Source organism: Dermacentor variabilis, chromosome 4 (genome assembly GCF_050947875.1).
Source record: "Dermacentor variabilis isolate Ectoservices chromosome 4, ASM5094787v1, whole genome shotgun sequence".
Taxonomy (NCBI): Eukaryota; Metazoa; Arthropoda; class Arachnida; order Ixodida; family Ixodidae; genus Dermacentor; species Dermacentor variabilis.
In genome coordinates this window covers 145,078,717-145,105,451 of record NC_134571.1, presented here as the reverse complement: position 1 = coordinate 145,105,451, position 26,735 = coordinate 145,078,717, and the positions used below count along the sequence as shown (strand labels likewise).

Genomic DNA, 26,735 nt, shown 5'->3' with positions numbered 1-26,735 from the left:
ATCGAAATGCAGAAAATAAGACAGGTATCTAACTATATCTCTATCGCGTATCTATATACTTGTAACAGTTGAATGCAATGCTTGTGCATGGTGGTATTCTTTGTTATTACTCTTTTGCTTACTGTAAAAAGTTGTCACTTAAAGGTACGAGGGCGAGAACCCATCAATCGGCCTCATAGGCAGCTTTTGCTTTTCACCCCTCCATGTACATTGACACATACATAAATAAGCTGATTGATTGATAATCAAATAAGGAAAAAGAATTGGCCGAATGTAATGTACTGTTTAACTAATGGGTTGATGTGCTTTATAGACTCTCGTGAGCCGACACTTGAAGTTCAGGCTTTATGCAGAATTTTTTTTTATTACGTAGCACACAGGCGCGCTTACTGATAATACTTCTTCGGTGAGCAGACAGGGGATAATAAACCCGTTTGCTGGTACTTTCACTTGGCGCACATACAAGCTTCCTATATATTTCCATAAATATCTCCGCGGAAATACCACCCGACCCAGCAGTGGACAGCACCCGAACCAAAAACGGACGGTGCGAAAAAAAAACCCTTTGTTTTAAAGGAGTAAAACAGGTGTAAGAGAGCGGTTACAGTTGCAAATGTACTCCTGAATTGTTATTCTTAAAATGTCCCCATCGGCTGACGGTGTTGGCACAGACAATAAGTGCGAAACGACGGATATTTGTCACCCGACAGCATTGTATGAAAAACTGCAGTGGTGCAAGAAGGGTGACTTTGTTGTACAATTATTTTACAGACAATCGATAACACTTTGAACAGCCTAGGTATCTAACAGACGAACCGTTTTTTCTTTTTTTCTTTTCTGGTGCAGTTTGCTTTCTTCTCAGCACTTGCCGATAGGAAGGCGAATACAGCTGTAATCGCTTTAGGGCCGCTCGATTACACGCCAGGTGCATGTGACGTTGGTACAGACGCAAAGGGTGAGCCTAATCTGTATTTACGTTTATCTTTATTTGGTATGCTACTCGAATAATAACCAGGCCACTCCGGATTAAATAAATAATGACTGCAACTACGTCTATTTAGGATCACATTCATTCTAATATAGTCATATGAAAGCGGGTGACGAAATAAAATTGGGAGGGTTGCAATATATTTGAGACGATCAGTAAACCATCGACTTCATGACTGTGGATCATCATGAAATTTAAATACAATGTTGCCAAATCGAAGAGCTGTATCAAAAAACAGAGGTCAGATTTTCTTTATTGACTTCCACCTGTTTGCGTTCCCGTATACCTCAGTTTCAGTTTTCCAGAAGCAAAGCACACATATTATTTGAGGAATGTTTTCTTTTTTCGTTAAGTTAGTATTGATCAAAATGGAGAGACTCTAAGAAACATGTTTCCATCTAGTGCATTTCACTTACAGGAAATTTCAAAACATAAAACAAAAAAGGAGTATGAATTATAAAGCATGTTTGAAAGCACTTCAGTACATCGAAACAATAACACATTATGTGACGGCAAAAGCACAAAGAAAATAACAAACCATTGTTGGACGCAATAATGTAACAGAAATGCGAGTCACATTGCACGACCATGTCCACCACAGTGTAAGCACATATCGATTCTAACTGATTAACTGAATTAATGTCTTTTGGTGATGCGCGAAGGCATATTCGGAGGAAAGAGACAATGGTATCTCTACTATAAATAAATGCTTTACGGTGTTTAGTATTCTCTTTCATAACTTGTAATGAAATGTGGCCGGACAGGCCGCCATTGGAATCTGAACCTGGCAACGTTTAACGTTAGAACGTTATCTAGTGAGGCGAGTCTAGCAGTGTTATTGGAGGAATTAGAGGGTAGTAAATGAGATATAATAGGGCTCAGTGAGGTTAGGAGGACAAAAGAAGCATATACTGTGTTAAAGAGCGGGCACGTACTGTGCTAGCGGGGTTTAGCGGAGAGACGAGAACTAGGAGCCAGATTCCTGATTAATAAGGATATAGCTGGTAACATACAGGAATTCTATAGCATTAACGAGAGGGTGACAGGTCTTAAGCGTTACAAATTGAAGGTAGTAGACGCCTACGCCCCTACATACAGTCATGATGACCAGGAAGTCGAAAGCTTTTATGAAGACGTGGAATCGGCGATGGGTAAAGTCAAAACAAAATACACTATACTGATGGGCGACTTCAATGTCAAGGTGGGCAAGAAGCAGGCTGGAGACAAGTCAGTGGGGGAATACGGCATAGGCTCTAGGAATAGCAGGGGAGAGTTATTAGTAGAATTTGCAAAACAGAATAATATGCGGATAATGAATACCTTCTTCCGCAAGCGGGTTAGCCGAAAGTGGACGTGGAGGTGCCCAAATGGCAAGACTAGAAATGAAATAGACTTCATACTCTGCGCTAACCCTGGCATCATACAAGACGTGGACGTGCTCGGCAATGTGCGCTGCAGTGACCATAGGATGATAAGAACTCGAATTAGCCTAGACTTGAGGAGGGAACGGGAGAAACTCGTACATAAGAAGCCAATCAATGAGTTAGCGGTAAGAGGGAAACTAGAGGAATTCCGGATCAAGCTACCGAACAGGTATTCGGCTTTAACTCAAGAAGAGGACCTTAGTGTTGAAGCAATGAACGACATTCTTATGGGCATCATTAAGGAGTGTGCAGTAGAAGTCGGTGGTAACTCCGTTAGACAGGATACCAGTAAGCTATCGCAGGAGACGAAAGATCTGATCAACAAACGCCAATGTATGAAAGCTTCTAACCCAACAGCTAGAATAGAACTGGCAGAACTTTCCAAGTTAATCAACAAGCGTAAGACAGCTGACATAAGCAACTATAATATGGATAGAATTGAACATACTATCAGGAACGGAGGAAGAATAAAAGCAGTGAAGAAGAAACTAGGAATAGGCAAGAATCAGATGTATGCGTTAAGAGACAAAGACGGCAATATCGTTACTATTATGGATGAGATAGTTCAAGTGGCTGAGGAGTTCTATAGAGATTTATACAGTACCAGTAGAATCCACGCCGATAATGTGAGAGAGAATAGTCTAAAGGAATTTGAAGTCCCACAAGTAACGCTCTAAGAAGTAAAGAACGCCTTGGGAGCTATGCAAAGGGGAAAGGCAGCTGGAGAGAATTAGGTAACAGCAGATTTGATGAAGGATGGGGGGAACATTGTTCTAGAAAGACTGGCCACCCTATATACACAGTGCCTCATGACCTCGAGCGTACAGGAATCTTGGAAGAACGCTAACATAATCCTAATCCATAAGAAAAAGGACGCCAAAGACTTGAATAATTATAGAGCGATCAGCTTACTGTCCGTTGCCTACAAAATATTTACTAAAGTAATCGCAAATAGAATCAGGAACACCTTAGACTTCTGTCAAGCAAAGGACCAGGCAGGATTCCGGAAAAAAAAAAATAAAACAAAAAAGGAGTATGAATTATAAAGCATGTTTGAAAGCACTTCAGTACATCGAAACAATAACACATTATGTGACGGCAAAAGCACAAAGAAAATAACAAACCATTGTTGGACGCAATAATGTAACAGAAATGCGAGTCACATTGCACGACCATGTCCACCACAGTGTAAGCACATATCGATTCTAACTGATTAACTGAATTAATGTATTTTGGTGATGCGCGAAGGCATATTCGGAGGAAAGAGACAATGGTATCTCTACTATAAATAAATGCTTTACGGTGTTTAGTATTCTCTTTCATAACTTGTAATGAAATGTGGCCGGACAGGCCGCCATTGGAATCTGAACCTGGCAACGTTTAACGTTAGAACGTTATCTAGTGAGGCGAGTCTAGCAGTGTTATTGGAGGAATTAGAGGGTAGTAAATGAGATATAATAGGGCTCAGTGAGGTTAGGAGGACAAAAGAAGCATATACTGTGTTAAAGGCTACTCAACCATAGACCATGTTCACACTATCAATCAGGTGATAGAGAAATGTGCGGAATATAACCAACCCTTATATATAGCTTTCATTGATTACGAAAAAGCGTTTGATTCAGTCAAAACCTCGGCATTTATGGAGGCACTACGGAATCAGGGTGTAGATGAGCCATATGTAAAAATACTGAAAGATATCTATAGCGGTTCCACAGCCACCGTATAGTCCTCCATAAGGAAAGCAACAAAATCCCAATAAATAAAGGCGTCAGACAGGGAGATACGATCTCTCCAATGCTTTTCACAGCGTGTTTACAGGAGGTATTCAGAGACCTGTTGTGGGAAGAATTGGGGACAAAAGTTGATGGAGAATACCTTAGCAACATGCCATTGGCTGATGATATTGCCTTGCTTAGTAACTCAGGAGACCAATTGCAATGCATGCTCACTGACCTGGAGAGGCAAAGCAGAAGGGTGGGTCTGAAAATTATTATCCAGACAACTAAAGTAATGTTTAACAGTCTCGGAAGAGAACAGCAGTTTACGATAGGTAGCGAGGCACTGGAAGTGGTAAGGGAATACATCTACTTAGGGCAGGTAGGGACCACGGATCCGCATCATGAGACTGAAATAACCAGAATAATAAAAATGGGATGGGGTGCGTTTGGCAGGCATTTTCAATTCATGAACAGCAGGTTGCCACTATCCCTCAAGAGAAAAGTGTAGAACAGCTGTGTCTTACCAGTACTCACGTATGGGGCAGAAACCTGGAGGCTTACGAAAAGGGTTCTGCTTAAATGGAGGACGACGCAATGAGTTATGGAAAGAAGAATGATGAGTGGAACGTTAACGGATAAGAAAAGAGCAGATTGGGTGAGGGAACAAACACGGGTTAATGGCATCTGAGTTGTAATCAAGAAAAAGAAATGGGGGGCATGGGTAGGACATGTAATGAGGAGGGACGATAACCGATGGTCATTAAGGGTTACGGACTGCAAGGGAAGGGAAGCGTAGCGAGGGGCAGCGGAAAGTTAGGTGAGCGGATGAAATTAAGAAGTTTGCAGGGACAACATGGCCACAATTAGTACATGACCGGGGTAGTTGGAGAAGTATGGGAGAGGCCTTTGCCCTGCAGTGGGCGTAACCAGGATGATGATGATGATGATGATGAATAAGAATAAGAAGATGATGATGATGATGAATGAAATGTGGTTTAGCTTGGGAGGCTTTTACAGCTACTAATACTTTGTTCACTTTGACTCAGGTTACTGCGATTTCGAGTTTAACCAATGTGGCTGGATGTCTAGCGATGGCTGGATGCGAGACGAAAGGCCATCTGAACTTGACGATCCCCATCATCACATACGTTCTGGACCTGTCAACTCTGGTACGCAAGATTGTTTTTAGTTTTTCTTGTACTTTCGGACTTTAGGATTCAAATTTATATGTCAATAATTTGAACGACTAAAGAAGTGTAGACAGCCTCTTTACTATCATTTCTTGGTTGTGCGCGCGCGCGAAAAAGAAGGAAATCAAGAAAATAGACAATATGCTGACACGCATGTCGCCCTTGACATAGAAGAAGGCGTCACAGTGACAACGGTCACATGGCAAACACGACACGACGAACACCACGACATGTTGAGAATGGGACAACATCAATGATGATTACAGCATCATGATTACAGTATCATGATGGCAGCGACATGACGATGCCAATGGATTGACGGCGACGCTTCATTAACTGACGTTCAAGACATCGAAGAGGTGTCTTCGTGAGAGGGACACTGAGAGTAAGTGCTGAACTGCAAGCTACGCTGCAAACGACCGCGTTCGCACCGCCAAAGGTGTTCATGTATGGTTCTTTCTTGGCGAATAATTATGGCTATGTGAATTTTTCAGACCTCATATCCCATAGAAAGCCTTGCTCTATGCGATAACATTCATCGTGCGTCTTGTGATTTGCCCAAGAAAAAAAATTGCATGTGCTTTTTGAGCGTTACGCATGAGCGCTCTAAGGTAAAACGTTATAATAAAAGAATTAAGGACAGTAATTTTGATTGCGATGATTGTCGCCCGATCTTTAACTGTTAAACGTTTCTTCTTTCTCTATCTACCTGATATATTACATGAGTATTTTTCTTAGACGTTCCTACTTGCGCTACTTAAAGTGAGCACTGAGTGTGATGTTGTGTCAGTCCCAGTTTCGTAGGATTTACCGCTCTGCGCCCTAAAATGCACCATTCAGTCACGAAACAGAAGACCTGAACGCGGCTGTAAATAAATATCAATCAATAGATTTTTAGTAGTTTAGTATTTTTTGTATCCCCTCACTTCAATCTGTTTGGATACCTGTTGTGGCACAGTAGGCCCCAAAGGAGCTCCAAGTAGGCACTAGCCTTCGCTTATTACATATATCGGAACAATAAACAAAAATGAGAAGCCTTCTAGAGACACTTCGATGGGACGGGGCATTGTGGTACAGTACTGGTACACTGAAGTTCTCGACCTCAACCACTTTGTTTTCGAGCTCTGTCCATGGAATTTCGGAACATAACGCCCGCTATTTTCCCGTTGAGGACTTGTACTTGGCGTATCCCTTCCCCTTCTTCCCTCTCTACACGTACGCCACAACAATTGGCTTTCTGTCTATAAATTCGCTGCGTAATATACCAGTATACACAGCACGTGGAGTTGAAAATGGCACTTAGGCCGCCTTGCCGTTGATCCCATATTATGCCGCATTTGCATGCTACAAAGATAATTAAGCGACAAATGCCCGAAGCAACTCCTGAAGAACGTTGGTGTGGATTGAATGACCACTGGGTGGCACGTTTGCCGGCAATTGCAAGAGGAACTAAGACACAAGACAACGGCAGAGGCGGAAATCAACACAACAAGGAGACAATGCCTGCAGTGCCGTAAAGCGGCAGCAACAGCAACAAATTATGGTTAAACTAAGCATTTGGAGCTTGACTGGTGCTTGACTGCTGCTTATAAGTTCTGCACCCCAACCTCCCTTCCTGCGCCTTTGGTGCTTTTAATTTTTTCTACCTCCTTAGTTATGTTCTTCTATCTTTCCGGGTTTTCTTATTCATCGTGAATACGTGCGCTTTACCTCTGCTAAATGCTGGAGTCGGAAACGTCTCCGGAAGTTTCTGCTGACATGTGAAAAAAAGAGCCTAAGCGGAGGTCTCGTGGTAGCGCAGGAAAGAGACAGATATACAGTGCCCTGCGAACATTTGCGCAACTGCGAGATTTCCAGTCTTGCTGTGCTGAAAGCAGGACCGGCGATACAAATGAAGGTTGTGATTGGTTTTCAATCTTTAAGCCAGGTGGCACATTGAGGATCCGCAGGCACTACAGTGCGCCTCATAACTAGATTGTGGTTCTTCCTCGTAAAACTCCGAAGTGTATTTTTAATTAACTCTATCTTGGCGCATTTTCATCGCAGCCTACGTTATAAAGGCCAATGACACCTCAAAATCCGGGAGAGTCACTACAGTGATCAGTCCAGCGTGGCCAGGCCAAAGTGAGCCCCAGTGTCTTGAGTTTTGGTACACACGTACGGGACCAGAAGGCGCCGATCTACAGGTCAGTGTAATATATCCATACTATTCTCCCGAATGATTCGTAATTTGGACTCCTTCTACGATTGTACGAATGTTGCGTCAAGTTTTGCAACAGAAAATTTTGTCCATGAATATAGATTGAAAGATGTTGGAAGAGGGGACACCGCAAGATTGCGAAAAATGCGTGCAAAAGAAAAAAAAATCAAATCGTTATCGTATAGCGCTATCATCTTTGACAGTGCAAGTTGCCATATGCCAGCGGGTTACTTGCTTCGAACAAGGTTATTCAGACAAGTTGCTGAAGCCGGCCAAGCCATTACTTGGTTGACGAAAATGCTCTATCCGGCTGTTATGATTCTAATTGTAACTTTATCAATAACAATATTCTACTTGTACATAAATGGGTACTAACTTGTACACGCGGTTAAAATTGTATCTTCGGCCCCCGTTATTGATATAAACGAGGTAATTTTATTAAAAAAATTACTATCATGATCAACCCTGAACAATCACCTGCAACGGGATGTTTCATGCACCCAGGCTGAAGTGGTGGTGAGCAGCAAGAGTCAAGTAGTTTGGAAAAGGCCCCCCACCTTGGACTGGATGCTAGCGCGAGTGCCGATCGTGCAGAAGGAGACCTTTCAGGTACGTAGCACTGAGTAAGAACAGAGCTACCGAACAGGGGACGAACACTTTATGCGTTGTCTCAGCATTTTTGCGACTAGTTGCGAGCCCTTTGACAACTTTTAATGTTTAAGTTAACACCATCATCCCCACATGCACAGATGGGTAAGGGTAGTGCGCTACTGCTCGTGAAGGTCTTTTCAACGAAGCTTTGATAACCGTAATTCTAAAGAGTGACCATGTCGTAGTTACACCCTGTCGTAAGTCATTTGGTGGTTATATTACGGTAATCACCTATATCAGATAACCGTTTACCTCCGAGAAATCAATTCCGGCACAGCGCTCCCTAGGCATTGTAGTGGAAGACAACTCTGCCATATTTCGTCACTTTGTATTGCCACTGGGGTATTATGACTCCGCGTTACTACCTTATATTTGTATCCCTAATTCAATGGCATCCTCTGAGAGCGTTGATTGATGTATAGCATAGTGCTGTGTGCATTCACGGGGCACTCGTCGCTCAAGCATGACGTCGCACGGGAAAGAATGCCACGTGATAATGAAATTATGGCCAAAATCGCAAACATTGCCATGGTTTTCACTTGGTTTGTTGGTGGGTCATCACGAAAGCCTTCAATGCAGTTCGACTAGTGCACAGGGCGCAGAAGAACAACATCCCACACACGCACTATTAGCGGGCTTATACACTGCGTTGTGTGTGCATGTCCTGTTCTTCCTTTGTAATGACGTAGTAGCGTCAGTACATTAAACGTCTTGTGCGAATACGGCCCACAGCTGGACCGAGGTTGAAGTGCCTAGTTAGCAGCGCTAGCAGTCGGACTTGTTATCGAGGCACCCTACTCAAGTGCATGGAAGGGAGCTCTCTACCGGTCATTTCATCGGTGTTCAGATGGAAAGTCTGGAGTTGCATTTTTCTTTCGCAATACTTGTTACTTACTTCGCTTTCCCATCGTGAGGGCAGGTGGTGTTCCGAGCCACCTTCCCGGCACCAGCTTGGCGGACGCTCAGCCTGGACAACGTGGCTCTCCGACCGGAGCGATGCATCCACCCTGCCAACTGCGTTTTCGACGAGGGCCTCTGTGGATACTTGAACAGCTTCAGACGAGACTTCCGCTGGCTCATTGGCCACGGCCGCCTTGAAAAGCCTAGACTACAGCCAAGTGTGCCCATTCCTCAAGGCACGTATGTTACGCTACCGCAAAACCTGTTGTGAGAAATCAGAAGTGGTAACAATGACGCAGACGTAACTAAACTGCTAGGTATCCCTATGGTTGGCAATCGGAGTCGCGTATACAAGCTAGTTCATGATGGAATTCCGCCATATATTCTCTTTTCAGTGGTAAATTTTCCTTCTTTTTTTCTTTGGGCAGGCGTTTTCTCGTCGTTCGCTTACTTGGACTTGACTTCTAAAGCCGTCAGGGAGTCGCAGCGAGAGAAGACAGTTGGCCTGCTCAGCCCATTTTTTGACATAGGTGACGACCAAACGGCGATTGTTTTCCAGTACTTCAGAAATGGGCCAGGTAAGGCCAAACCTGCTTCAACTTTGCCGTCCGTTCTCTGTGGGCAAAGTGCAACTACAATCAAAATACACAGGGACATTGACAAGTGCAATCGTGAACTTGCAGTAGAATTTTACTGACGGAAACCGTGCGATTGCATTGAGCATCTAACGCCGTATTCGCACGCATGCACGCACGCACGCACGCACGCACGCACACACACACACACACACGCACGCACGCACGCACGCACGCACGCACGCCACGCACGCACACACACACACACACACACACACACACACACACACACACACACACACACACACACACACACACACACACACACACACACACACGCACGCACGCACGCACGCACGCACGCACACACACGCACACACACACACACACACACACAGACACACACACACATGCACACACTTATGCGGGAACAGCGTGTAAGAGCACATGGTAGCAAATCGTGAAGTTTTGAAGAGCTTGTTCCTGATGTAGTTCGTGCTCGCTAAAGGTCCTGTTAAGACGGAATGTAGACAGGAACCAAACCAACGACATGACAGCTAACTTTGTGTTAGGTTCTTAAGTACGATAACGCAAGCATATATTTTCAGGCGACGCCAAAGAATCTGAACCCGAGCGCATGCATCCTCTAGTCTCGTACCAAGTCATCACACAACGTTACAAGCTAACCAGCACGCGCACCCCCACACAAGTCACTACCTATAAAGCAGGAGCGATTCCTCCGAGCTCTACAAATTAATACATTCCCCGACCCAACCACAAATCACCTCATAGCGCCTGCACAATTCTCCGCAATGCCGTTTCTGCGCAGAACCCGGGTCCCTCAGGCACCTAGTAGAGGGTTTCAGACAGGTACCATTACACCCTCCGAGCCTTTATCAAACAAACGGGCTTTGAGAGAGAACCCTGACCAGCTCCGACCTCGGGATTCAGCAATGGCTGATGGCGCGGTCCCAACACGCGGCCCGAACTCAAGGCATTCTGGAATGAGGATGCCTCTCCAAAGCTTCATTTATACAATAAACATGCTTATTCTCTCTCTCGTTCCCCCCAGAATGTAACCTGGAAGTTACACAATATGCGCAAGGCATAAATAATTGTAACAGTCAGTTGAAGATGACGAATATGAAACATACATTGTAATGAAGTAAGAGAACTTCTTGGTGGGCAAGTTGGCAGCGATTAATTATAACTATTTCAAGGCGCCAAAAAAGCTGCCCACAACACGCAAGAGAGGACAACGCGATGGAGCTCTGCCCTGTTGTCTTTTCTTGTGTGCTGTGTGTTGTTCTTTCGCACCTTGAAATATTTATAATTGCAATGAAAGTTTCACTGGTGCAGTTTGAGCCTTTAGTCTTAAAATGCTTTCCTTATCGCACGTGATGTTCTATCCTTGCTTTTAATACGACCGCATTCATCGTTCATTTTCTTGAATGAAGAAGTGCGCTAAACTTCTTGTGCACACTTCTTAATATTAAAAGCTCAAAAATGGAATATGCTTCATTAATATCGAGCCCTCATCAATTATATCTTGTCATCCAACTGGAAGTGTTGCAAAATAAAGCAGCTCCTAATGTTTCAAGGCATTACTACACGTATACAAGCGTTTAAGAGAATAAAAAAATCTCGTGACCTGGATTGCTGACAAAGCAGACGCATGATAGCCCAGCTTACTTTCTGCAGAACTTTATCTTCATCCTAAGAACCAAACATCAACAATAGTGAAACCCGTGCTACATATGCTTCCACGTATTAAACGCGATTTTGGTGTTAAGCCTCCATTCGCACGCACTGACCTCATGCGATTTTCTATCTTATACTTGGCTAATAAAGAGTGGAACAGTCTTATAGGCAGAATCATCTGTATTATTAACACTGGGCCGTTTATTCAAGAAATAAACAATGTTGAATTAAACGGGTCAGTGTTAAATAGGTACCCACCTTCATTGTTGAATTTCAGGCTTTGAATGCATATGATGGCGTGCTACGTTGAATGTACATAATATCCGTAATGCATTTCTTTTATGTGTTAAGATTTAGTGCTTGTATTTTCATTGCCATTACAAAACAAGTGTATAAATTGTTTGCTATGCTTACTGCCTTGTACATATTTGCATGTTTTCCACGTCAAGCTTTTTGTCCATGAAATGTGCCTTCCCCCTCGCCCTCATATGCAATGCCTATGTAGGCCTTTCGGGTACGTAAGCGAAATGGAAAAGGAAAGCACTTGAAACAGGGTTATTCTTGTCCGTACTTTCATTCCGTTACGGTGATGACAACCGTTGCGTCATCGATATATTTTTGTCGTCGTCAAAACGCCTTCCCATCCGAAACTTCACTGTCACCGTAGCGCGAAGGACAGCAAACCTTTGACCGCAGCGCTCCATTGCGATTTGAGCTCAATGTCCCTCCAACAAGTTGCGCTTGTCAGCCCGGGGCACTAAACACTCAGCTGCTCAACAACAGCGTTTGACAGTTGCTGCAATGTTTTGTACGCAACACAAAATCTTAGCGCGATGAGCTCTGTACGTGTATTTCGGAGGTGACGACAAACACTACTGTATCAGACGACTACGTCATTAATTGTATCGCATCGAAGTTCTCCTTGATAAAATGGCTGCATGCAGGTGTGCAATTATTCGTTGTCATTCTTGTGAAGGCAACGTTGACGGCACAAAAGACACGTAAATGGCAATAATGTTGATCAGCCTCAAACATGGCACAAGCACAAAGGACGATGCGACAAGATTCAAGCGGTTAGTGCTAAGGGACGTGTTACGTGATGCCATAGGGCAAAAAGGGTGCTGCACATCCGCCCACCAGGGATCGTAATGGAGCTGGCTAACACTCCGAGTGCTATATCTCATCCATACAAATACCCAACTGATTGTACAAATTGATGGCCGTTGCTTAGCACAACTGGTAGTGCATCGCACGCGTAATGCGAAGGTTGCGGGTTTGGTCCTGACCAAAGACAGGTTATCTTTTCGTGCGCTTTCATTTCGTCCCCCCCCCCCCCACCTGTGCGCTGTGTATGTCGTCTATCGCTGTCTTTGTCCTTTGCGCTGTACGTTATTTTTGATCATGAATTACCAACTAGCCCAAGCAACCACCCTAGTTCACCCCTCCTCCCCCCCCCCCCGGTTCGTAATTTTCTACATTTCAATTTCAACCGCACCAATTTAGCCCTATGCTTTCCTTGGCTTCGCTGCCTGTTGAGTTTAAATGGTCGATATCTTATAGTTACCATTTATACATTTGAAATACTCATTGTTTTTTTCTTCTAATTTGCTATTTCAGCATACTGTAGTATATTATATGCAGTCCAACCTCCCTGGCTTTAATTGACTCTCATCTCTCTCTCTCTCTCTCTCTCTCTCTCTCTCTCTGTAATGTGTTACTCCTAACTATCATTCCAAGTGCGAGACTTTTTCCTAATATCTGATATCACGTGAAGGTAAAGCGCGAGAAATGTCCCTGTGCATAAAAGCGCGTGCGAAGTCTGCATCAGAGATAAGATTTTTTTTCTCTGAACCTGGGCAGATATCGCCAAGGCAAACCTGTCGGTTTCCTGCTACTCCAATGGCACACCAAACGGGATCGAGACGCAGTACTCAGCAGAGCTGAAAGAAGTCACCGAGTGGACTGAGCTGAATGTGGCACTCAAGCAAGGTTCCAACTGTCAACTTGCGGTGTGGGTCATCAGAGGAGATGGCACGAACGGGGCGATCGCTATTCATTCTGTCAAAGTGCAGCAGCAAGGTATTCGTAGTTCACTTGCGGCGCTTGGGCGTCTTTAACTTACGGTCTGCCATTTCCCATCTATCTGTGTTGTTACTCAAGGACAAGAAGGCGTGGTTGGTATACCAATACATTGGCGATACGCTGTGCACGTTCTACAGATGCGACGGACGCGAAAAAGCGACGCTGAGTTTGCTTGAACGCAAAGATAACTTCTGACTTGCGGATTCGCAAGCTTCAGTTATGCAAATTTCAACGATCCAGCTCATGCTGCTGAACTGATGATATGTCGGGACGTTTTTTTATGTTCGACACAGATATTCAGATGTTTGTGGCTTGATGACATTCGGTAAGAGTATCAATGAATGTTTTAGCGCACGCGCTGTTTCTCAGGGATCAAGGACACTGAACTTACGGGTGAAGTAAGTCCTACGTCGCAGCATTCATCTTGCATCACGCAATGTGCGTCAAATAGAGTTGAATGTTACTGGAATACAAGGAGACACACCTGTAAACTATACTCGGACGTGTTTGTCCCGCGTAATAAGTCGTCGAAAATACTACGTATAACCTGAATAAAACTACAAAACTGACTTTTTGGGAGCTGCGATTATGTATGGCGTGGAAAGTAGAACATGTACAGTGTATTCAGTGAACGGCATTTTGCTTTTCTTCTTGACGCTTTAGCTTGTCCTTACGAATGTGAACGAGCATGGTTTGTGCGAATTGCGTAAAAAAATGCCTCAACAGATGGCCCTCGTCGATGAAGTACGTTCGCAGTACAATGACTACTTGGAAATCTGTAAGCGTTTCGACACTGCCAGACCTACATGGTCGGATAATAGGTAATAGATAGCTGTTCTTATTTTATAAATTTCTTGTGTTTCGTACTACGAGAAACCGACAGAAATAGCGGCAATGGTCTTCTCGACTTCACGTGACCTTTTCATCTGTAGGAGTGCAACATGTGGCAGGCGGCAACTTTATTTCGCATTGTTTAATGCTCCAACACCTGGGCTTATGCTAAGCTGGTTGAATAAACATGCTGAAACTACAGCAGGGTTTCTTATTGGCTAGAAGATATGCTACAACGAAAGGGCTCCCCTAGCGAGCATGCGAGGCGGACTATATAGTATCGGCAAAATCAGCGCAATCGCGTGTACTGGGCGCTTAAAGCATACGGCAGTGTCGAACGTTGTCCACTTAGCACTTGTATTAACGGGTCAAGTTACACGTCGATCTCCTCCTTTACCCTCCGCCACGGCGAATTCTGGACTAAGTGAGGTAAGAGTATCGCTTGCCATTGACGGAAACTGAACAACAGGTGCCGTAACGTTTGAATCTGTAGTGCCGTCGAAAGCAGTATGGCAGAGAAAAAACAAAATTTGTATTTAGGTGGTTCGCATTTGCATTGCAAGAGACGCGAAGCGTGTAATCAAGTAGTCACTTAAAGACGACTTGCATGAATAATTTTTCACTTTATGCGCAACTCGTTAAACTTGTTTCCATCTTTTTTCGTGTTCTCTTTCAGATGCCACTCCGAAGTCGAATAAAGATACAGCGAGTGAGTATGTGGTTTCGCCCTCAGGGCTCATATGGATGTCTACGTGCCCGCTTACAAAAGTTACAAATAGTGCCTGAAATAGCGGATGGGTTTACACTGTAACCTGACAACTTTAACGAGCAGTTGCAGAAGCTTTTTTTCTTTTTTTGGCTTAAACAAATTATTAAAATATAAGTTTCTGTATAGCAATGCCTTCTCTCCAAATGCATTACATGCAGAGGCGAACGCCACTTGCACTTTAAATGACAATGTCCAATGTGGTTAATTATAGAACATTCGTCAATTAGCCCGCCTAGTCATTCTCTTTAGAACTCAGGTTTCAACTGCGAAATCGCTAGCCTAGCGAAAATCTTAGTACTGGCAGCACTAACTGCGATATTCTTACCGATAATCTAACAAAAAGTGAAGTGCGTTGGCGTTCCAGTTTAAGTTGTTCACAATGGTCTAACACGCACTTTTGGGAGACTGTTAACTCTATAGATCAGATTATGGGATTTTACGTGCCAAAACCACTTTATGATTATGAGGCACGCCGTAGTGGAGGACTCCGGAAATTTCGACCACCTGAGGTTCTTTAACGTGCACCTGAATCTAAACACACGGGTGTTTTCACATTTCGGCCCCCATCGAAATGCGGCCGCCGTGGCCGGAGTTCGATCCCCCGCCCGTCTGCTCAGTAGCCCAACACCATAGCCATTGAGCAACCATGGCGGGTTCAGTTAACTGGAAATCCAACGTAATTTGAGAGTCATTGCAAGGCCGAATTTCTGGAAAGAGTCCCTAGTTTTACGACAACATGCTGAGAAAACACGGCATCACAACTGCGCGGCTTTGATTTCACAATTGCAGCAAGTGGAGAAAAGTGAATAAATGAAATAAATGTTTGGCACTTTCGATTACCGACTATATTATCCCCATATCTCGTGAACGTAAATTCGGGCTGTTGAAGAAATGCCCCCTATAGCCGCACAGTGCTGTCTGCCGCTGGTAAAACTTTAAAAAAGGAATGATAAAAAAGGAATAAGGTAGTACAGCGTTTCCGCGCCGCAAGTCTCAATCATCATTACATTATAGCTGAATAAATTTGATAACGCGCTCCACTGTATAATAAGGTTGTACTACAGCCGCTTTATAATGCTTGGGTGTGATGTCGTAGGCCACGGCCACGTTTTCTTGACAACGCTAGTCTCATTGCACAAAGAGTGCAAACTTCGTGGCGCCTCTTGTGGCTTAGGATATTGCGTCAGCGGTACGTCAGGTCTATGTGCCAGTTATTTAACGTAATAAGTAACATTGGCGAGAAAATGACAGCTCAACACGGCAACCTTTTTGGACTTGGCCAGCAGAAAGCAATTTCCATCAAAGGCAACAAGACGAAAGCTGTGACGTAATTCAGCAGCTGTGTTGGCGTCTGCATATATATATGTATGGGATAAAAAAAGACAACTTCTGGTTTTATTTTGAGAATAACTAAGAAGGGGAAGAAGACATTTATTTCAGGTGATGTTTTGCCCGCGTCACTATTATACAGGGTGATAATTTTAAGTATTACTGAATCTTTAGGAAGTGCCTATGGCACATAGCATAATGCTTGCCGTTGAGCTGGATTATTCGAATAGGCTGACATTGCTAACACGAGATATCGGAGCACATAATCAACGAACGAAAATTGAATGTTTAACTTCCTAATTATTTACTTCACGACCCATATTGCAATTTACGATTTGTAGCCGTTCAGCTTGCAGGACGTATGCACTTGAAATGAATTTTCAGGATAACACCAATTTCTAGATAATGTTTCCCAAAGTGTTAGACGATATTTTTGGGCATTCCAGTTACTCTTGGGCTTCAGTGTACAAAACAGCGTTTTGTTAAAGAAGGAGGTGGAACAACAATGAGTTTTTCCAGCGAGTTTGATGGCAGATATCTCCAAACTGGCATCATTCAGGAAATTAATTACAAGTGGATACGCCTTGCAAGCTCGTCGGCTACAATTCATAAATTGGAATGGGAGCTGTAAAATAATTCAAATTCCGAAGTTAATTAGTGAATTATCGTTGATTAGTTGAACAGGTGTTCCGAATTCTCAAGCTGTTAATGTCCACCTCTCTGAGTAATTCGGCTCAAGGATTAGAATTATGCTTTCTGCAACACGCTTTTTTTTAAACACCGTAAGCCTTCAAACTGACCACCCTGTACGTACTAACGGCGTCAGTGGACATGTTAGTGATGAGGCGAGTGGAGTACGGCTCACTAGGACTTAGTTGGATGCCCTGCGACGAAAGGGCGCAAGGAAATTCACAAGCTTATACCATCGCTGCTGCAGCCCGAGTACGAGGCCACCTTTTACTTATTTCACAACACACGGAGAACACCAAATAAGCATCGATAGTAGTGGCATATCAGACGCCAGCATTTATTTTCATTTAAACATACTTTAACCACTTATTTACGAGTTTTGGGTCACCAAATTAATTCAAAAACTTGTTTTTCTTAATGTTTATTCTGTTAATTCGTCTGCATAACAGCTAAAATAAGGCAAAGATTCAGGCTGTCCGAAATCGCGGGTTGTGCTGACTTAATTGCACTTGATTTTTTGTCGTGCTTTGTTTACAGCGAAGCGTTTTTTTTTATTGGTCTTCTGTCCGTATTTTTACAGTGAAGCTGTCGAGGGCTAGTTCCCCTAGGATAGTGTCCGTGTGTAGACAGAGACGACCGAAGATAGTGCAATGCCGGGCCGGCCCACGGCGTAGGTGAAACAGGCGTTAGGCCCTCCACATACGTGAGCCGATCGCAAAGATGGGGCAATATCGGGCCGACCCGCGGCGGAGTGGAATCAGGCTCCCCATACGTGACCAGATCCCGAAGATGGCGCAATGCCGGGCCGACATGTGGCGGAGGTGTAGTTTGCAATTAAGAGGTCCACACATACAGCCCTCACTGGTCATCCTTCTTCACAGGGTGCAAGGGCACTGACTTTTTTTACGCCTGCTCGTAATATCATGAGGCATTACCATCTTGACATTGATTTCATCTCTCGCAAACTTACAGTGTGCAATTTGGGAAGAGGAAGGTGAGGGAAAACCTGCAGAATGTATAGCTTGAATGGCCCCACTTTCTTGACCGCTGGTCAGCAATTAACAAAGCAGCTCAATTAAACATGTTTTACCAACATGCGTGACATGTAACATAGCTAAAAAGCAGCAGCGGAAAGCACATGAGCAAGGAACGCATGAGCAGGACAAAACAGACAATAAAAAAAACGCATAGACAGCGATTGTAATTTATAGAAGTATTAATCTTTCTTTAATATAACACTGAGGCAATCGTATGCTAAAATTGTATTTATTGAGCGTGAGTAGCAAGAATGGTTGTATGCACTGGCAGCCATAGCTAGTTAAGTAAAGGAAAATGAGGCATCCACCCAATGCATATCTGCCATATGCTAGCCGCCTGGTTAGTGCAGGTGGTAGAGCGGCAGCCCGCAAAGGCGGTGGTCCCGGGTTCGAATCCCGGACCAGGACAAATTTTTCTTCAACTGCGAGGTTTTTCTTTTGAGGAACCCGAATGGGTTTCCTTTGTAGCAATTGCTACGATTGGTTGGATGCCTCATTTTCCCTTAATTAATTCTCTCCAGCTTGCGGCTTTCCGCAGATCTATTACTTCAAACCATAGCTAGTACGCGTCCTTGGGACGCCATATTCACAGCGTTCTGTGAAGTGAATTGATATATCCTTGGGTAAGTTTGAAATGTGTCGTGAAGTGAGTTGGCAGTCAGAAAGTAGTGTTACTGTTAGAATGGCATGGAAGAGGAGTGAACTAGTAGTGGGATCCTTCTTTCCGTCGTGTTATGTAGCCGAGCGTACAGGTAGCTCAGCCTCACTGTTCACGTGTTTTTTTGTTTTTTCACATGTTGTGCTGCCGATCTTTGAATTGCAGCACATTGCACGTTCGACGAAGGAACTATGTGTGATTGGAAATCTGACAGTGATTTGATGGCTTGGACGCTCAACGATCCGGCAAAGAAAGCCCCCGGCTACCCACGCTTTGACCACACTCAGAGGACCTATAAAGGTAATTCTTGCAAGATGAATTGGTTAATTTTTTTATGGATCGCTTAGAATAATAACTGAGTGCGCAAAGGGTGATGGAATATTCCAAGTACTGAATAAAACTCCGTGAAATTATATCCGAAGTAAAACACAAAGACAAACGATGCAGGTGTTTACTGGAAGAAATAGGTGCAGGGAAAAACTGCAACGTGTGCATCTGATTTGAATGTCGCGCGGTACACTTAGCATACGTAGGCCAGATGACAGGATTGTTCAACACATGCCTATGAACGCACGATCATGCATGACGAAACAATGCATCGTGCTACCTGGTATTGTGATCCAAGTGCTGTATGTTTTTGCATGTTTCCACGTTCGGTGCCACAAAAATTGCTTTCAGCATTGAAACCAAGTGACGCGGAAAGTTGGCTGAATCTTGGTGTTACAAATGAAAAATTTAGTATTTTATCTCCTGCCAATCGCAATTTATGAAAAAAGAAATGTTGCATTGTGGGTAGTACTTCATTTTCGGATACCTATCACGATACGTAGCCCACGTATCGAAGAACACTGGCGGCAAGCAAGCACTTTACCTTCTGTAGTCTTGTGGCAGCGAACCGCGTTATGCAAAGCGTCTCTTTCGTCTACCTCCTGTGTTCTTGGATGGTGTACTATGATCCATTCATAACGACGTATACACAGTCGTAAACGGGACGTTAACGTCCGAAGGACGGCCCTGATCTATCACACGTTGCTTGCCCCATTATCGTCTATCATGACACACATGCTCGAATTCTTTTTCTACTTGGGCTCACTGGGACTATTCTCCAGACACCCCAAAACCAAAGTATAATTTCCTGTTATAGCAAAAGGGAGTACAGCTGTAAGAGTTGTTCTTTTTTTGTGGATTACCTCATTAGTAATGTTTTTCTATGTCCTCCCCGCGTCCTTCGCCAGCACCTTTGGCTACCCTTATATGAAAGATGACCTTTCTTCTGGTTCAATGGTGCATGGTTATTTCTGATTGCGCGTGTATTGCTCAAATTTATTTTATTTTCCTTTGCCAGGTCGTTTTATTTTCGTGGAGAACAAACAGCTTCCAGAGAAAACTGCGATGCTCAGGAGTCCTATATTGGACCTCAATTCAACAGATAGTGCCTGCTTGAGTTTCTGGCACTTTGCTCAACACAGCTCCAGCGGCAGGTGAGGGACAAGTTTTGGAGAAACGGTAAAGTGACCTAAATGGAGCCCATAATGCTTGCTACATACATCGTGAGCAAACTATGCCCTGCCTTCAGCTTATATTTTTGCTTATTTACTTATCTTAGCAATGCCTAAAAGGACGTTTATATGAATGTAACCAATGGAAAGAAAGGATAGAATACAAGAAAACATTGCAAGCAAATTTGTTAAACAACATATATTGGCACCGTCTTGAAAGTAAGGCGCATATATATATACATATATATATATATATATATATATATATATATATATATATATATATATATATATATATATATATATATATATATATATATATATATATATATATATATATAGCTACCGTTTCCGTCAGACCCAGGCCAAGCCTTGAACCGTAGCGGTGTCCTCCGCCCGCCAGACAGCCCAGAGCTGGCCTTCTGGGCATTCACTGGGCGGTATAACGTCCCTCTGCTCCGGGTTTTTTTATTTTAGCATTGAAGTTTATGCTATGTCTGATATTGTTTGGAGCTGATGGGCATGCGCTTAATTTGACGGAGGTCTGCACTTGGTGTATTGCATGTCTTACATTGTGATGAGTAAGCTTCTGGGGGTATTCGGTGCCTGAGTAGGGATGTAGGGTCTCCATGTAGTTGCTTGATGTTGGTTTAATGATTTGTGAGGACGAGGGTGTTTGTAGCGAGCATTTTGACAGTACTCGAGGATTTCTCTGTAAGGAGCCATTCGATCTCCAATGTGTTCTTATTGGGAAACTGTTCTTTCTTGATCTGGTTCTGGGAAGCGTAGTTATGTTTGGGTCTCTTCTGGGATTTGTTGTCCGGAGCAAAATCGTGAGTGACTCTCCCGGTTGATACTTGCTCGGGCAGCGTCATGCACAGCGTTGTGGCCAATCACCACTGCATGGCCACGCGTTCAGATGAGTGCAACATTTTTCTGCGAGTAGAATGTGTTCCAATGAGAATTCGGTGTACTTTAGTAGATGGAAGTCCGTCAGGGGAATTAATTATGGATGCTTTCAAGTCGGTGACGCTGCATGATGCAGTAGTTGATGCGCATGCCAAAGATACTGCAGCTTCTTCCCCTTCTTCTGGATGTTGGGCACGTATGGAGGTAGTCGTGATGTCGATTTTTGTACCCGCCACAACTGCCTGTGTCATGGCTGGCTGTGACGGATACATTGCAGCATCAACATAGGTCACACATTCAGCGTCTTTGAGCACTTAGTTTAGTCTTAGTTTTTGCTTTCCGTCGCTCTGTGTTATGTTTTGGGTTCATGTTATTTGGAGGGGGGGATTATAAAGCATGTTGCTGATGTCCGGTGAAATAGCTGCATTTTCTTCAATTCCCGTCTGGTATTGTATTTCAAGCTCACTGTGGCTTTGGCAGGCCCGATTCTTCCACTGTATGATTCTCAAGTCATCAATAAAGTATTATTATTATTGCCAGCTTGTTTAGTATTGTCCGTTTGTCCGTTCTCTCTTCGTGTGTGTTAGGCGTTCATAGTGTGATGCTCTCCGTACTTCCATAACTTCGTTCAGTGCGTTGTGTAATCATACATTAATGTGTAATCGAGTAATATTGGGTATAAGAGGTAGAAAATCTCTTGAAACTGGCATATTCCTGGCTTTCTTCCTATTTTGCGGCCTCTGGAAATACCCCGTGTATATCTGCTAGTACATCTAACAATGCCTTTTGTTGTGAGGCTTGTCGCATGTGTATCAATCTCGTGTGAGGTGTCCAACTTACGCGTAGCTGCTCTTACACCCTCACGCAGCATCACTGTGCACTCCCGCCAAAGACTTTTGTTCTCCATGATCACCCTTACCAGCCGTCGATGGAAACATGCCCTAGCCGAGTTCCAAGTCGTCAGCGACAATATACGGGTATGCATCCCCAAATCTTATTTTTCTATTTTGATAATTGTATTTATGGTATTACATATGTGTACTTATATTATCCACATACATTTGCCGAAAAGCACGAGAACATGTCACTGGCCTTTTCAATAAGTAGCCAAGGGAAGTTCGGATATTCTTCGAAGCAACAGGGCACCTGTCGGGAGCTTGATATATCAATATGCCTACGAGGCGGAGATAGACGTCGACCTGCCGCGCATGCGCACAGTTGGCTATGCAATCACACACGCACAAAAACCTGCCATTGTAGCAGTGGAAGCCGGTCATACCAAACACTGTATGGGAAAGAGCGTCGGGTACACGTGCTAAGCTTACAAAAAGAATGAACACTCATTGCCAATTGGTCTATCAGGGCCCGTATACACAAAAACCTCTTACACTAGAATTGCCTGTGAGATAAAATTTAAGCCAGTTCTGATTATCTACATATTATTAGACAAAGTGGCCTGCCAATGGCGAAGAGCTCCTGTGAACAATAAGGTTTTGTGAATTGCTCTCAGTTAATCACTGCTGAACTATGATGTGCATATAGATGTATTTTGTATTCTGACAACAGCATGTCAAAGTCGACTATTAAATTGAGCCTTGCGCTTAGTACGTTGCTAACTCAAGCGCGCCAGGATATGGGTCACGTCATTGCTGGGCAGAAAGACGGATGCAGCCGCATAGACATGTTGCTTAAGATCAGTACTTTGCCGGGCGGTCGCTATGAGGGAATATTCTTGCTGAAGCGAAGGAATTTATTGGTCGTGCATTAGACAGAAGCATGAAGTACTTAATGTAACGTGTACATGACTCTGACTAAGAATATACAAGGTGCGCTACACAGATCGTTTGAAAAATGTCCCAAAATCAACTGACGGAAATATATATCAGGATACAAAGTATACGGTAATAAAGTGACTCTGGTTTCACTCAAGCGTAGATTTCTGTACGCAGTAACTAGGTTAAAAATACACATTTACTTTCTTCACTATCACATCCTCAAAAGTTCTAAGGAGTCTGTCGCAGATAATGTCAATTAATATTTGGGATATGTAATCTTGTAACCGTGAACTACTTATCGACAAGTCAGTGGAGAGGTGGCAGGTCGTCTTCGCTGAAAAGGCTGAAAATTCTGCAGAAAAGAGCAGTGTTCATGATCGCATATTGCCCGCTGGCTCGGCGAGGAGGTTTCCCGATGCTGTTTATTGCAGTATTATGTTTTATAATTTATTTATTTATTGTTTAACGTCATGCCGCTATCCATATTTTTGCACTCATGCAGATACGGCATATTTTTTGTACAGAAATGCATGCAAACACGCACAGGCGCTGAGTGACTATTTAACAAACGAACAATTTTCAGGCATGCTGAATTTCACCTGCGCGCATGCAATACGGTGCACCCTATTCTCATTCACTAACGGTAAGCTTGAACACCTAAAATAAGAACTCATTGATTACATAAAATAAAATCAACTCAATTTGTTGGATCAGTTGATTAATTTAATTGGAGCGGTATAAAACACAATGGTAGGCCCTCACTGGAGTCTAACAAACCGATACACGCGTCCTCATAAAACCAACATGTGTGCACGCTTACGTAGAAACCATAGAGAACATTACTGACTCATTATATGAACAGGCTTTTCGAAATCGGGCTACATAAATTTTTTGGGCACTTTGTGGTATAGCTTATTCGACAGTTCTAGCATAGCGTTTGGAGCAAGCACCTAAGCGGGAGGTTATGGCGCGTGTCCCTTCAAGTCCTTTAGTTTAACGTACGCAAACGCAAATGCAAACGCAAGGAAAACGTTGAAAGACAGGGCGCCGTCAGGTGCTACGGGAGAAACATATCCAAGCTAAGACAATCCGTTAGCAGCCATTCTGTTGTTGTCATGTAGTTTCATAAATTTATTACAAGAGGGAACACTGGCGCGGCAATTGCTCAGCCACCATGGGAATGATGGGAAGTACGTAGACTTGTCTGATCGTCCTGATTGTGGATTGAGATGATCGTGTGGCTTTGTTCATTATGCGTTTTAGTTGCATTCATTGTCGAAAGTTTCAGATCAATGCGTACTTTTCTAAGTGCAGAATTCTCTGCGAAAACACGCAATTGGTACCAATTGCAGCCGTTCAGCCTGTCGAGGTGAACAAATCGAAACGCGTCGAGCGTCTAAATGCGCTGACTTGCCCACGAGAAATTCATAATGCCGCCACTGGTCAATGCATGCCTCCGTGGCGTAATGGTTCCAATAGCTGAATTCTGCACAAGAGGTCCTGTGTTCGAATCCAGCCGTCGAGCAGTTTTAATAACGTCTATTTAGTACACAGTACTTTGTTCAAACTGACTAGTTTACAGAGTGACTAAGCCGTTTCAAGCCAGAAGGATGAAGTTTCGGTGAATCCGTGTACTTACCTTAATTCCTATCATAGAGGAAGGAAACCTTTCCTTCTTCTATGATTCCCATGCTGGCTGAACCATGTATTGCATGAAACTCTATGGGCTGGGTCGCCCCGATTGCAGCTCCCATAGACACTAGCGCCAGCGTTCCCTATAGTGATCCTTGTACGAAACTCTTATGGTTGTCGCTATGCGGACGCATCTCGTCAGGCCTATGGACACCGGCATCGCCAAAGGATCTAAGAAATTGGGCGCGCTATGCACTCGAACTAGTGCTTCAGGTGAGTTTCCTGCGATGAAGTAAATTGAGAGCGTAGCAATCACGATAATCCACGGTTGTGCGGTGCTCATGGGGCCCACCATGCTCGACAGCGCTATTTCTTAGCGTTGTTGTGATCGGCCGTTCAACCCCCGACAGCCTTCGGTCACGGTTCGCTCGATTGTGGGGAACGGGCTGACGGCCTCGTCGGGATGGTTTTCGACACGGATGAATTATTGTCAGTGCGGAAATACCTTGTTCATGAGAGGTTTCAGCATTTAGCATTGATACGGCTGTCACCTGTGAGCAGCACAAATTGGCATGTCGAAGCCAGAGATGCGCTCAGTATGACCCGGCCACCACCCCTCAGAGTACGATCAGCGTCGGCGAAAAGGGCGACCTGCCTCCGGATTGGTGGGGCCTGATGTCTGCGGCCTCTTGATAACGGATTGGTGGGACCTGATGTTCTCGAACCCCTGGCACGGTATTGGGGGAAGTGACTAAACAAAGATCCCACACGGCATAAAAGGAGCTACCGACAGCGGGAGGAAACGGAGCGACTACCACTTTATCAACAACTTTCCTATATTTTTTGCATTTCTTTGTATTTCTTTGCATTTTCTTCTACCTATGTAAACATATACGTGTTTGTCGAACGTGCCGAATCTCGGACCCAGTCTCACGTTTACTTACCCCTCCACGAGGAAAGAGGTTCCCACGTCTTCGGACCCCGAGTCGCAACAGTCCGTAAATGAACGTTAAGCTTGGAGAATAACCTGCGTTATCATAGCGCACGTAAACTATGAAAACCAAATAGTGCTCGCAGCATGCACATTAAGGACGACGCTATTTCTTTACGTACGTACTCTGTTTGCGTTTGGTTGGAAACGCTAAACTAAATCGGCCTATTTATAAATTAAGTGAAAACGAAGTTCAAATATTTTTCCGCCGTCGCGTTAACGTTCGTTAACGTAATGTTAACGCTGCTGCATTACGTTTGATAGTTCGGATTGTTGAAATTGTTCCAGTTATCTAAGCGAAAGATTGCTGGCCTTCATAAAAGACATTTGGCTGCGATAAACAGACCCCTCCAAGAGAGATAGGCAGACAGTTGGGGCCCTATATAATAAAACTATTCCAATATGTTTTTATTCCAATCTCCTGACGTCAAATCTGCCTAACCGCACACGCAAGCATCGGGCGGTGACCCGCAGAGTTGTCTGAGTAGACCAATAAAAAGCTCTTATCATATATAGGAGGTCCCTTTTGTTGGCTTTAAAAACGAATGACATTGCCTACATTACGAGGCTTGCCTTATCTGATTGACTGACAAGAGGTGAGGAGCACGCTCAAGTAGAGAGGGATTCGATGGGGCCGAGCCAGTGCACTGAAGATCGACAACCGGATGAAGTGGGTGGTACCGGCGTCTGTGATTGGTCCACTTTCCCCTATCTTGCGGTGGCTGGTCGAAAATCGCGACGGCATGCAGCGGAAGGTTAAGAACGCCGCTAAAACAGATCCTCAACGAAGAATAGTTGGCAGGACGAGGCTGTAAACATGCCGAAACTGCTCGAAAACGTTACACGGCGAGACAAAAAGCTGTATTGTATGGAAATAAACCTATGTTTTCCGGCTGGTACGAGTAGCCAGTGCCTGAGCCATCGGCGGCAGCCACATTTTATTCATTTTGGAACGGGGAAGCCTGTGCCTATTCAGAAAAAAAAACTCAGCTTTGTTCGGAATATTAATGCATCTTTAGCGCGTGCACGTCACTTTGACGTGGTGAGTTCTCGCTGTTTTGAGACGTCGCGTGCCAGGCAGGTGAAGTGGGTGTCGCCCGAGAACTTTTGACCAACAGCGGAGCGCTAATGGCGAAAAGGCGTCGAATCATAAACATCCATTTTTCTTCTGTTCTTTCCAGTCATG

General features: G+C 44.0%; 1 protein-coding gene across 1 annotated transcript; it reads left to right on the top strand.

The window, feature by feature from the left end:
* The first annotated feature begins 849 nt into the window (after nucleotides 1-849).
* On the top strand, nucleotides 850-25,251 carry LOC142578383 (MAM and LDL-receptor class A domain-containing protein 1-like). Its single transcript, XM_075687777.1, has 12 exons — nucleotides 850-955; nucleotides 5,177-5,299; nucleotides 7,367-7,506; nucleotides 8,025-8,129; nucleotides 9,091-9,307; nucleotides 9,500-9,649; nucleotides 13,208-13,426; nucleotides 14,937-14,969; nucleotides 18,909-19,043; nucleotides 20,089-20,224; nucleotides 22,020-22,128; nucleotides 25,120-25,251. The coding sequence occupies exons 2-12, from the start codon at nucleotides 5,212-5,214 to the stop codon at nucleotides 25,249-25,251; spliced, it is 1,464 nt and encodes a 487-aa protein (XP_075543892.1). The 5' UTR covers nucleotides 850-955; nucleotides 5,177-5,211.
* The last annotated feature ends 1,484 nt before the right edge of the window (nucleotides 25,252-26,735 follow it).